Below are 12,937 nucleotides of genomic sequence, written 5' to 3' on the forward strand. Positions count from 1 at the left end.
GCCTATATACGTAGATATAATTATAATGCGTTAGGTATGAGGAAACTGTTGATTCAAAGAGGTGTGAGTTTTTAAAGAACTTATTTACATCCTATATATTTTACGAACAAAAACAAATTAGCATTGTAATACATCAAATGCGATATTTTACGTATCATGATGATGAAGGAAACACTAAAATACATACGACATGACGACTCAATGTAAAAATCATGTAAATTCTATTTAGGTACGAGTGCAGACTATAGTTAAATTTAAGATGTGAGAGAAAGAGGGAGGCATTACACTAATAGAATCAACGCTGTTTTTAACACATTATAGCTTTTACTACATTTCATTTTTCATTGCTACGACTAAATTCATAACTACGTAGTAATATTTTTTTATATTCACTTTTACATAAATAACATTAACGTAAACAGTATAAAATAAAACAAAATAGACCACATAAAACATTTATTTACACTTTCACCGAGTGTTTACTCTCTCCTTCCTCTGTGTCCTTCAAGAGAGCCCCGGAGCCCCAGATCCGCCTGTTCTTAGTGTAGGGGATGATTCCAATACTGATTCCTGATATGACAAGCCATACTCCTCCCGCGTAGAAGGTCAGCTCCCAGCTTCCAGTGACGTCATAGAGGAGCCCTGGATAAAGCAATTTGCTAATGAGAAAACACTACATAGTATAAAACAAAGTCACTTTCTCCGTCCCTATGTCCCTTTGTATGCTTGAATCTTTAAAACCACGCAACGGACTATGCGGTTTTTTATAAGAGATAGGTGGTTCATGAGGAAGGTTTAAGTATATTATAATTTATTAGGTTTTAGACAAAGCGGGTGAAGCCACGGGCGGAAAGCTGGTTTAAAGAATATAAATAAAATAGTATGTCTGAAAGTTATTTAAGTAGGTATAAAGACTAAAGAGATTGATTGCTGGATTATGACCTGATCCCCTATAGAAGGCCCGTGTCCCTGCAGTGGGATCATAATGGGCTGATGATGATAAATTGAAAGCTATAAAACTAAATAATAAACTTGTAGGTAACGAGATAAAGCAAGATGCATCTGATGATAAAACCAAATTTTATCATATCAAAAATAAGAGGAAAATGCACTATCTAATATAGTGTTATCTCGATAAAAATATCATGTTGTTGATCCGCTATGGAATCTTTAGCTACTGAATCGATTTTAATAAATATTTTCCATCTACACTTCTATCCAATTTGGAGGATAGGAAAGTTTATATCTCAGTTACGATAAATAATAAGAATAGCTTACTGGTATAATATGTATAAAACACAATAGTAACGGAAGAATTAGAACTAAATTTCACATGGCGTTTTACACAACATAATTACCTACCTGATATAATTAATCAAAGTGATCAATTCTAGTAATCAATAACTTACCTCCAAGTGGCGGTCCAATCAAATGTCCAACACCCTGACTCAACAAAATAAAACCATATGCAATAGTGAAATAGTCTATTGGCATAAGTTCCATCAATATAGCAGGAGTGTAGGAATACGAGCTTGCGTAGGAAAGGCCAAAGATCGTAGAGATGACCACAAGGCCCCAATAATTCGTGATGAAGAGGGGATAAGCAGCCACGGAGATGCCGCAAACGATCAGACAAATGGCGTAGGTCTTTGTGACGTTGATCCAGGGTTGGTCGCCAGCCCAGCCAAGGCCGACCTGAATGAGAAGTTATAAATATTTTGAATACTTAAGTATATTGGGTCCATATTACATAATTGAATTAAAAATGACGTCAGATGTATCATAACTATACGTAATATTATGAACGTGAAAGTATGTAAGGATGGATGGATGTAGACATATTATTATATTTGGAAAACTTTTACGCAAAAACAGTTGATTAGAAGAAATTTTATATAGAGATAGGTTATAGTGTATGTAAATGAGCAAATAGTTTCTTTTTTACCCAGATACCACACGAGTGAACCGGTGCGCTCTAGCTAGTTGAATATTACTTTTCTTTTCTACTTTTCTATTGAAAACAATCTAAAAAATAATCACACATTTTTTATATTTATGCATGTTATACATAATTTGATTCATACAATTATACAAGGTTCTATTACAACAATAACAATAGTTCTGCACAAACAATGCCTTCAAACCTTCATCTAAATATATTTTGATAAGATAAGTTTCGCACCCATTTTCACATACAACTTAATCTTATAAGATGCTGTTATCGTCATGGAAAAACAAATTAAGTAGTTCTCAAAGACGGTGAGATTACACATAATATAGATCGTAACAAATGGATACATATCATAATAGATAAAGAATATTATAAGTTTCACTCCGACTTCAAAAAAGGTGGAAGATCTTTCCACTGGATGAACCGATCTTGATATTTCTTTTTTGTTTGAATGCTAAAAGCTGTTAGTCTGATAATATGCACGAATCCAGAATTTTTGTTGGGAAATCTATACTAATATTATAAAGCTGAAGAGTTTGTTTGTTTGTTTGAACGCGCTAATCTCGGGAACTACTGGTCCGATTTTAAAAATTCCTTCGGTGTAAGATAGCTCATTTATCGAGGAAGGTTATAGGCTATATATCATCACGCTACGACCAACAGGGGTGGAGCCACGGGGGTGAAACCGCGCAGAGCAGCTAGTAATTAAGAAACTTACGATTCCAACACCGCTGGCTATCCCAATAATGCTGATCATCATAGCTCCACCTTCCATGTCCACTGTCGTCATATAGGACTTCAAGAAGAAGTAAGGAATAATCGCCCAGACGAACAAAATAAGAGAGCCAATGTTGAACATTATGAAATGGAACTCCACGAACATTCTCATGTCAAACGTCGATTTGATGGTATCCAGCACTCTGTCGTACCATTTCTGAAAGAAAAAAACATGTTTCATTTTCGTTCGATAAAAAAAAAATATCTTGAATATTTAGGCATTGATAGCTAATGTTGAATATTTACCCTTTCATCATCCGAATAATAAGAATATATGGACCACGATGAATTTTTATAAATATCAGGCAATGACGACGCCCTAAGCTTGTACCTAGGTATATTCATCATGGCACCTCGATGCATAATTGTACTTTTCATTAAGGGCATATCTCGTAAGTAGTGATGGTCAGTATAGATCTGCCTGGACAACCAACTTGCTGTAGTTGGTACTTGTCTCAGTTGCTCCTTATGATGTGCATGTTTAATTTCCGGTTTTAAATGACTATGATCTTTCCCATGATGGGTAGATGACATTTTCGTTTCAGATCTAGAATTATGCTTAAGCGTATGAGAATCTTCTTGAGGTTTAGCCTTATCAGCGCTATCGGTGACGTCAGTTGATTTCTTAGTTTTACTAGCATCTTCTGGCTGTTTCGGTCTCTTAGCTATTACAGTGACTTTCATTGTTGCTGGTTCAGGTAAATTTGATGTATCGACAGTATCAACGTGGAGATTTACTTCAGAACGACGCCGGGTAATTAAATGCGGATAGTTTTGTAGAATTATGTTGTAAAGACGTTTATTGCTCATCAGTTTTTCTATAACCTCTGTTGGTACCTGTGAAATAATTTTAAATGTTAAATTAAGTTATTAACACTTACTAGTTAGAAATTAAATAATAATAATAACATGTAAAAATTTGAAATTAAATCGTAGGAAAATAAAAGTTTACCTCATCATGCCTTTGTATGAATGTAGGTAGTTGTATAGCAGAATGCGTTCGTTTGCGAGATTGTTCCGCATTCATTTGTGTTGTAGCTTCCAATTGTTCTGCTTCAGCTAAAGTAGTAGTAAGCGTTGCTAAAATATATTCCGGGCTTTGACCACTTTTCAATAAATCATTTAATTCATCAGCACTCAAAAAGGCAGATTCTCCTCCTAATGATTTTGACGAAATAGACCCAGCACTTGAAGTTCTTCTCGATCTTTGTGACTTAGCTTGTTTCCTCTCACGCGCTTCTTTTATAATTAACCAATCTGGATCTCTCATTAGAGCGCCACAAACGCACATATTCAATATAGTTCCAGCTAAAAGTACTAGAGTATTTCTCCAATCATATAACTCTATGAAGAAATTAGTTAGGGGCGAGTATATAAGGGTACCAAAACCGATACCACACGAGGCCAACGATACGGCAAGAGTCCGTCTTTTGTCGAACCAAAAAGCGACAGAGACGACAGAAGTGACATACAAAATACCCATGGCAAGACCGCTCAATGTTCCTAATGTAAAGCACAACATAACAATTGAATCACTAATAGCAGCAAGTAGGAATCCGATCGTTGATAATACTCCAGCTATCATAGTCATCGTTCTGCACCCATATCTATCAACTAACGCACTCATAATAGGTCCAGAAATAAGTGGAATAGAAATAAATAAGCTTCCTATCAATGAGGTTTTCGACTGGGATGCTTCGAAGTAGTTGGTGAATTCCTCGTGTAGAATACCAAAGGAATACGCAAGGCCATCAGCACAGGCTGAGACAAGGAAAGCGGCGAATACCACGACCCATCCCCAGCCACCATCGGGGATTGGCGGCAGTTTATTTTCATCAGTCTCGTGTGAATAAATACTATCATCATCTAAACCTTCGAACTTCACCCTTTCAACGGGGGGTGAACCTTCATTAAGGTAATGGGCTACGATTTCGTTGTTCTCTTTTGATTTCAATGAATTAATTTTGTCTATATCATGTTTGAGATCGTTGCCGTTTTCGATGTGCGCCTCGCCGTTGGGTTTGTACGATTCATTTCCAACCATTCTTTGTTTATCTCTTAACGTGGTACCTCTTGTTCATAAAGATCTGAAACAAAGTATTAATAATATAGAAAAAGTGTTTCATTTCAGTCTAAAATAAAATTATAAATACTATAATTATATTATGTACAGGATAAAAAATGGGACTTCATAGTTTTTTTGTAACACTACAGCTATTGGCCTATCGCCAAAGATAGATCTAAGATATGTCAGTTAAAATAATATAATGATAAATAATATCTATAATTCATAATAATATATTCCAAACATAATCTCTACTATTTATATAAAATTTTATTGTGCTGTGTGTTCGTTACCAAACTACTCCGAAATTGATTGATTTTTATGAAACTTTTGTAAGCATCGGGTAGTTCTGAGAATCGGCAAACATATATTTTTTAAATAATCCTTAATGATAACGGTAAGGAAGAACAATGATTCGGTCAGCTAGTAATCCTAATTCCTAATTATAAACTACAATAATTCTAATCACGAACGAAATTCTAATTAAGATTTCAATGAAAAATAAACATCTAACAATTCCGAGTTCTTCGAAAGATTAACATCAAAGAGTATCGTTAGCAAAATTAATCCGTTTGCCTTTAACAGACTAATAACAGAATCATTTAATATAGGCCATTTCAATTAGTTACAATAGAACCGCTCGTTATGATACCATAAATAAAAACAAGTATGTGAACAATATATTATTTTACAAATAAATACAATAGTTGAGTCTGCGAGAACAATATATATTTTCCAAATAAATACAATTTTAAAGTCTGCAATATAAAAATATTATAATAGTGTTTTTATTTAATGCTTATTACGAACATATACAGAGGCGATAGACATAGGTATATTTTGTGGTTTTCCTATATTACGAAACAAGTGTTTGTGGTTAAATTCATATACTAAAAACAATGAAAGACTGCTGCGTTAGGAGGATTCACATTCTAAGATTCACATATTGTTAAAGTTCCATATTTTATTGTCAACTAGCTTTCCACCCGCGGCTTCTCCCGCTTTGTCTAAAACATAATAAATTATATACTGAAACCTTCCTCTTGAATCACTCTATCTATTAAAAAAACCGCATCAAAATCCGTTGCGTAGTTTTAAAGATTTAAGCATACATAGGGACATAGGGACAGAGAAAGCGACTTTGTTTTATACTATGTAGTCATGTAATAAATACTTGAAAGAAAAGAAACAGAAATAGTTAGATATATAGTTCTTAGAAGAAAGATCATACCTAATATAATATTAATTTGAAATTTCCAATAAGAAAGTTCGTTGGATATTATGTTAAGACAAACTAGATTAGGAGAATACAATATAAAATTACATTTTTAATAAAAAAAAATGTATCTGCTCGTGAGGAACCGAAGCGTTTAACTAGTATTGAATAAAATCGTAAATAACGACTAATATCGAGTTTATTTACCTCAATCATCTGTAAATGGTAATAAATATTATTTATAACTAGCTGTGCCCTGCGGTTTTACCAGCATTACTCCGCTCCTGTTGGTCTTAGCGTGATGAAATATATCTAGTCTTCCTCACCTATAGTCTTCCTCGATAAATGGGCTATCTAACATCGAAAGAATTTTTCAAATCGGACCAGTAGTTGCTGAGATTAGCGCGTTCAAACAAACAAACTCTTCAGCTTTATAATATTAGTACCTATAGTATAGAAGTTGACACCCCAATTCCTAAAACCCTAAAAATTCAGCTATTTATCTACATCTTTGCTAAAATTCATCTCAGATATTTAATTCAAAAGAGAAGATAATTTACAAACAAACATACACGCACACATTGATTTATAATTAATAGGCAGAGTTATTGATCTACTATCGTAAACAGCTGGCCAACATCAATATTTCTGCATAACATTATCAAACATCCGTTTAGAAATATGCGAGATATTATAGGTACATAATATTAATTACCATTTACCGTACCACAGATGATTGAGGTAAATAAACTCGTTAATAGTCTGTATACTAATATTATAAAGCTGAAGAGTTTGTTTGTTTGAACGCGCTAAGCTCAGGAACTACTGGTCCGATTTGATAAATTCTTACGGTGTTAGATAGCCCATTTATCGACGAAGGCTATAGGCTATATAGACCTATCATCACGCTAAGACCAATAGGAGCGGAGCCACGCGAAACCACGAGCCACGTGAACCACGAGGCACATGAAACCGCGGGGCGCAGCTAAAGTGTTGTCATAAAACTAAAGTGAAAAAATAATTCTCATCGCATGAGGCAAAAGATTGAAGTAGGTATTTTTAAATGGCAGAAGTCTAGTCAATCCAAACTAATATTATAAATGCGAAAGTAACTCTGTCTGTCTGTCTGTTACTCAATCACGCCTAAACTACTGAACTAATTTGCGTGAAATTTGGAATGGAGATATTTTGATACCCGAGAAAGGACATAGGCTACGTTTTATTGCGAAATATGTACCACGGGCGAAGCCGGGGCGGACCTCTAGTCTCTAATAAATCCACTTCTAAATATAGCCATCACTTATTAGACCTTATTAGTCTAGGAACTATGGAAAGACTCCATTGATCTACAACTTACATGACTCATATCTCATGGATGAAGTTATTAGTTGTGTCCACAATTTAGCGCTATCTTTGATCAATTAATACAAGTGAGATGGGGACGATGTTTCGGCTAATTGACCACTCGAATTATATAATAAAAAAGAAGAGAATATTAATATATTATTAGCGTCTTTAAATTATTTAAAAATACTTATCAATTAATGATTATCATTCTTCGGCATTGAATTTGCATTATTTTACGTTACCTACATATATAAGTTTTGCTTCTCTTTTCTTTTATTTTGATGGAACTGCATTTTTCTTAGCCATATTTTTATTCTTCTCTAATTTGAGTAAATATTAACATTTAGTGTTGGATGATTCATAAAATTTCCTACAGATAATGTCTGGATAAAGTGTTTTACAAGTATCTGTTTCATATCTCGTAGAATGGTTCTTTGTCTCGATTTTCCGTCTGGCCAATAATGAATGATTGCTTCAGCAAAATAAATTATAGACCAAGAGAAACTATCATAAGCAGTTATCACTACATAGTACATATAAAACAAAGTCGCTTTCTCTGTCCCTATTTCCCTTTGTACGCTTAAATCTTTAAAACTACGCAACGGACTTTGATGCGGTTTTTTTTAATAGATAAAGTGATTCAAGAGGAAGGTATAAGGTATATAATTTATTAGGTATTAGACAAAGCGGGCGAAGCCGCGGGCGGTAAGCTAGTTAAATATATATCTGCTGTTATTTTTATTCCTGAACACTGATGAGTGTGCTTTTTTAATAATGTTTTTTTATGAATAAATAAACTATTACAATAAGCTTTATAATATACCTATTTTATAATTTAACTCTTGCAAAAACTATTTTTTGCATGTACATTTAGCACAGATATAGGTACCCAGTTTACAGTCTGACATAGATTATAGGTACTTACATAATATTGTAAACTGGAAGTCTGGAATAGCAAATTACTTATAGGTAGAATATTAATTATTCTTATGCCGGAATGAGGAATCAAACCAACAAAGTCAAACTATGAATATACAATAACAATTATTTTAGGGCTGATTTCAATCCTTGGTTAATACTAAAATGTATTATGTAAGAGCTACCAATTTTCTAAACAAAACACACTAAATTAAACTCTCTGTCTGTTTACAGATTTCTTTGTTTACATATTTAGAAAAAAAACACGTCGATATTTCCCGCGTGGCGTTTGTTACACTGCAGACAATTATCTCCCGGTTTATTTACGAACTTCTTAATATAGATTCAGTTGAGAAATTAAGAACAGTTTTCAGATCTTTTTAGTTTTTTATACACAAGATTATCCTTGGTTTGCAAGCGTGTAATTTATGCTAAAAGACGAGGTCATAACTTTTTTGCAAATTAGAATAGGTACCGTCAAACCCGTATTAAACTCAATCAAAAAAGTTTCCACTGTCAATAAAAAAAAATTGCTGCAACAAATTGCTTTTTTCGTCACTTTCTTTGATAACTACCAAATATCTACCGATGATGATGTAAAAAAAGCTAAGTAAGTACTTAGTTCTAAAGACCATTTTGAATGAATAAAATAAATACACAACAAAAAATCTAAATCATTAGGTACCTATTCAATTTCTCATTTCTAAATACTATGATGTGTTAAATGCGTCATAATGTTAATTAATAAAAATCTTGATAGTTTCGTGTTTTGTCACTAAAATACACATTTTTATTATTTATTACTTATTGTTACATATTATATCTACGTAAACGATTGAGAAAATGTGTCTTACTTGCAATAAAATAAATTTTCACCGATTCTATTGTTTGTTAATTAAAACTAACTTAGCGCGTCGTTTACTAGACTAATAAAAAACAACAATACACCCTAAGTACATACAAAATCCATTTTTTTAAACCAGTTTTTTTAATAATTCAAAATCAGAATATAGAGTACCTAACTACAATCCACATAACTATTATCAAATTTTTTAATCTCGAATTTGCAGTATATTATGTAGATGAACAAAAACACGTTTTTTCAAAACAAAAACTTATGAAAAAGTAATAGGTCTCTATCTCTATCGCTCTAGCTATCACTTGGAAATTTTAGCAATACCTAGGTAGAAATTCAGAGACAAGAAACTCTACAATAAAGAATCTTTTACCATTCCCTTTACCTATTACCTATATCTACCTATAGCCACAGAAACGCTACTATAGCCTTTTTTGTAATCAACCAACATCAACATTTATTAATATTTACGTTTATGTCAAACATAATTGTATTATTAACTGTTCTACCACACGCGATTCCGCCGTGTGTATCAACTGTCTTCAGAGAATACATTTTTGTCCAAAAATACTTTTATATAGGTCAGTAACACTTGAAAACGCAACTGTGCGCGTATTAGAAGTAATTTAAACGGATAATTATTAAATCCAGTAGAAATAATTCAATTAAAAATAAAACAGATGACTGGTATTTATTATCTATAGGTACTATAAATGACTATAAAGTAATTTATTATCTATGCTAATATTATAAAGCTGCAGAGTTTGTTTGAACGCGCCAATCACAGGAACTACTGGTCCGATTTGAAAAATTATTTCGGTGTTCGATAGCCTATTTTATTGAGGAAACACTGCGGGTAAAACACAGCTAGTTTAAGTACCAGATACATCATATACATTCTTAGTTCGATATTGTATAGTGAAATTCCACAAATGCTATAAATAAAATTATATAAATTAATTTGAAAGTTTGTTGCAATGCTTTGTTAAAATTAATAGACATATGAAGAGAATTTATTAGGCAGGAGTCACTTGAGTAGTCTATATAAAAAATTACCTACAGATGTTTTGAACAAAATGTTGAGAATTTATTTATGTAAACTATATTTTTCTTTTAGTAGGTTTTTTACATAAACTAAAAACTCTATTTTAAAAATTCAGTTAGGCTGCTGTTTTTATTATTTTAGTTACCTATATTATGTAGTTATTAATAGTTTTTTTCGTTAAAAAAGTGAAATATTAAGTAAGTAGTAACAAATAACATTGACCCGAGGTTACTCATATCGAAATTTGATTCTGATAATTTTTATACCGAATTTGTTTTGCCTCATTTTACTTGGGTAAGTACCTAACTAGTTAGGTAATTATAAATTATTAAATCAATTTTTATTCGACTGTTACTCAAAAGGCGAACTTAAAAGTCAATTAAAGTCTTCGAGAAATAGAGGATTATTTTATTTTTACCACAATAATATATGTATTCTAAAAACCGCAACATTATAAATATGTACCAAGTACCAACTAAGTACCTACAGAATTTTTGAAAATAATTAAAGTTTACTTACTGATATATATATCCATAAAACATCACAAACATTATAATGTATAAATATTAATTTTAATAATAATTATTGTACTAAAACATAATTTATTAAAATTCAATAATTAATGATTTTGTTATGAATAATGAAATTGTTTTAAAACGCGTAAGAATCGCTCTAATAACAATGGTGGTCAGTCAGTCATAACAAAAGTTTTATCAATGAGTCATTGTTCTAATTATTTCCATAGCCAATGAAAAATGTCATGTTTTGTCATATTTCAGTCACTACTGCTCGCCGACAAAAAAAGAAGAAAACCGCGCGCATTTTAAAATAAGAATTTCACATTTCAAAGCGTTCTAAAATTGAATTATAAATCACTCACCACGCGAAGTAAATAAGTTATCATATGCACTACAAAGGTTTTATATGAATTGTAAATATTGATCACACGCTGACCCTGCGTCTGTTTGCTTTGGAGTCTGTGTGTGTACTAACGGAAAACATCATCATCTTATATACAGTGGCTGAATTTGGATTCTGTGTAGGGTGACTATGCTGTCTGATAACATGAAAACTTTCGGCACGCACTTTTTAAATTTAAATACCTACCATTTTTCATGAACCGCTATTTTATTCTGTTAAAAAAAACACTTGCAACTCATTATTTACCTTCGAATAGGTACTTGAATGAGTCTAAATAATTATGTAAGTTCTATATATACTGTTTATTAAATTATAAATACAAATCAATCGTCCTGGCTGCTGGCAATGCTTATTGTTATAATATACCTACTTTTGTTGTTCTTGTTAATAATACAATACAAAGGCTGGTGAAATATTTAATTCGTCTACAAAGGTTTATCTTTTGTAAAATATTGTAAAATATTATAAATATTTATCATTACTTAAGTTAATAGTCATTTTACTGTAGTGAAAGTTTCCGTTATTTTGCAATCTAGTAAACACATTGTAAACCATGGATGTATTGTAAAGTTTCCTAGAATTAAGGATAAAGAGTACTCGAAGAGAGTCATAGCTATCAGGTATAATTTTAAGGACCCTTAAATATGTCTATAATTAGTGGTAACAATTGTCGGCTATCATTAGTAAAATAAATAAATAAATATAGGTATTTAAAATTACAACTACAGCAGCTCTATACTATACAATATAGCCACAGTATTACAATCTTATTTCCTACAGTAAGGAATCGCCTTTGATGTCGCGCGATGCCGCCGCCAGCGTAGGTACTTACGCTGCCACACGAAAATACGCTAGGGTTGCAACAAATGGGAAACAAAACAATTGTGATTATTAATATTATGATGAAATCATTTATTCATATGTACATTCAAAATAATTGCGATTATTAAATCTGATGTAATTATTTGTTCATTAATATATAATTACAGATATTGCACTGCTAAATATTATTTACGTGGACACTTTATTTTTGGATGTTCTTAATTGTATATTATAACATGTAACTAAGTAATGCATTCGCATTGGGATGTACAATCTGATTAGAAAATAATGAGGACAACATATACATAGCTTTGATTTTAATTCAACAGATACAATTAATACAATCTTTCTGAAATATTGTTTCCTTCTGGGATTTCAATGTAGATTTACATCCGTAAACGGAACAGTTTGTGCGCGCCATAATAGAATATGTAAGTACCTATGTATAATAAAATTATTACACAAAAAATACGACTGCGTCGTCCTTTCGCACTAGGTAAAGCAAACTAAGCGTGTTTGCTTTACGCGGCCCGCGTCGCCCGACCCCCGCCAGTTCCCCTCCGTTTCTCTGCACAAGTACATTCGTCGCACTACTGTAGGAACTATGGTAATACTGTGATATAGCTCTATCGAGTTAGTTTTCAGTTACTTAGATCCTTAAGATTGTCAAGAAGTTTCTTCGATTTTAACAGCCGATTTTTCAATGCTTGGATAAAACTTATATCCGTCCAATAAAGTATTACACGATAATATTAAAATGTCACGTAAACTGTCAAATACGGGCAATTAGAATACGTTTTTAAAAAGGGTGGTTTTAAATTTTTTCATTATTCGACGAATAAGTTTTATCCAAGCATTGAAAAATCGGCCCTAAATTACTTACAAGAATAAGTCATACCCATATCCCTAATCTCAAGTATAGGTACGTAGCCTTTAGCATTAGCTACAACTATGTATTCTGTGCTATAAATTCAGCAATTAGAACCTAATTAATCAAATGGCTGATTAAGAGAAACTAG

The 12,937-nt window shown here is 32.2% G+C and overlaps 1 protein-coding gene across 1 annotated transcript; it reads right to left on the reverse strand.

The window, feature by feature from the left end:
- Nucleotides 1-442: 442 nt before the first annotated feature.
- On the reverse strand, nt 443-11,156 carry LOC149899942 (uncharacterized). Its single transcript, XM_090113233.1, has 6 exons — nt 11,056-11,156; nt 3,681-4,815; nt 2,975-3,565; nt 2,670-2,885; nt 1,410-1,695; nt 443-642 (listed from the first exon to the last, which is right to left on the reverse strand). Exons 2-6 carry the CDS (start codon nt 4,770-4,772, stop codon nt 461-463), a joined length of 2,367 nt encoding a protein of 788 aa, XP_089969359.1. The 5' UTR covers nt 4,773-4,815; nt 11,056-11,156; the 3' UTR covers nt 443-460.
- Between the last annotated feature and the right edge of the window lie 1,781 nt (nt 11,157-12,937).

This window comes from Colias eurytheme, chromosome 19 (genome assembly GCF_061535395.1).
Source record: "Colias eurytheme isolate Ceu_HAF_F1 chromosome 19, ilColEury1 Martin Lab GWU primary, whole genome shotgun sequence".
NCBI classification, from domain to species: domain Eukaryota; kingdom Metazoa; phylum Arthropoda; class Insecta; order Lepidoptera; family Pieridae; genus Colias; species Colias eurytheme.

Excerpts from the sequence above, each read along its gene's own strand:
- LOC149899942 (XM_090113233.1), bottom strand. The coding sequence starts at position 4,772 with ATGGTTGGAAATGAATCGTACAAACCCAACGGCGAGGCGCACATCGAA. Across the intron at positions 3,566-3,680 it reads TCATACAAAGGCATGATGAG|GTACCAACAGAGGTTATAGA; the intron begins GTAAACTTTTAT and ends ATTATTTCACAG. Across the intron at positions 1,696-2,669 it reads TAGCCAGCGGTGTTGGAATC|GTCGGCCTTGGCTGGGCTGG; the intron begins GTAAGTTTCTTA and ends CTTCTCATTCAG.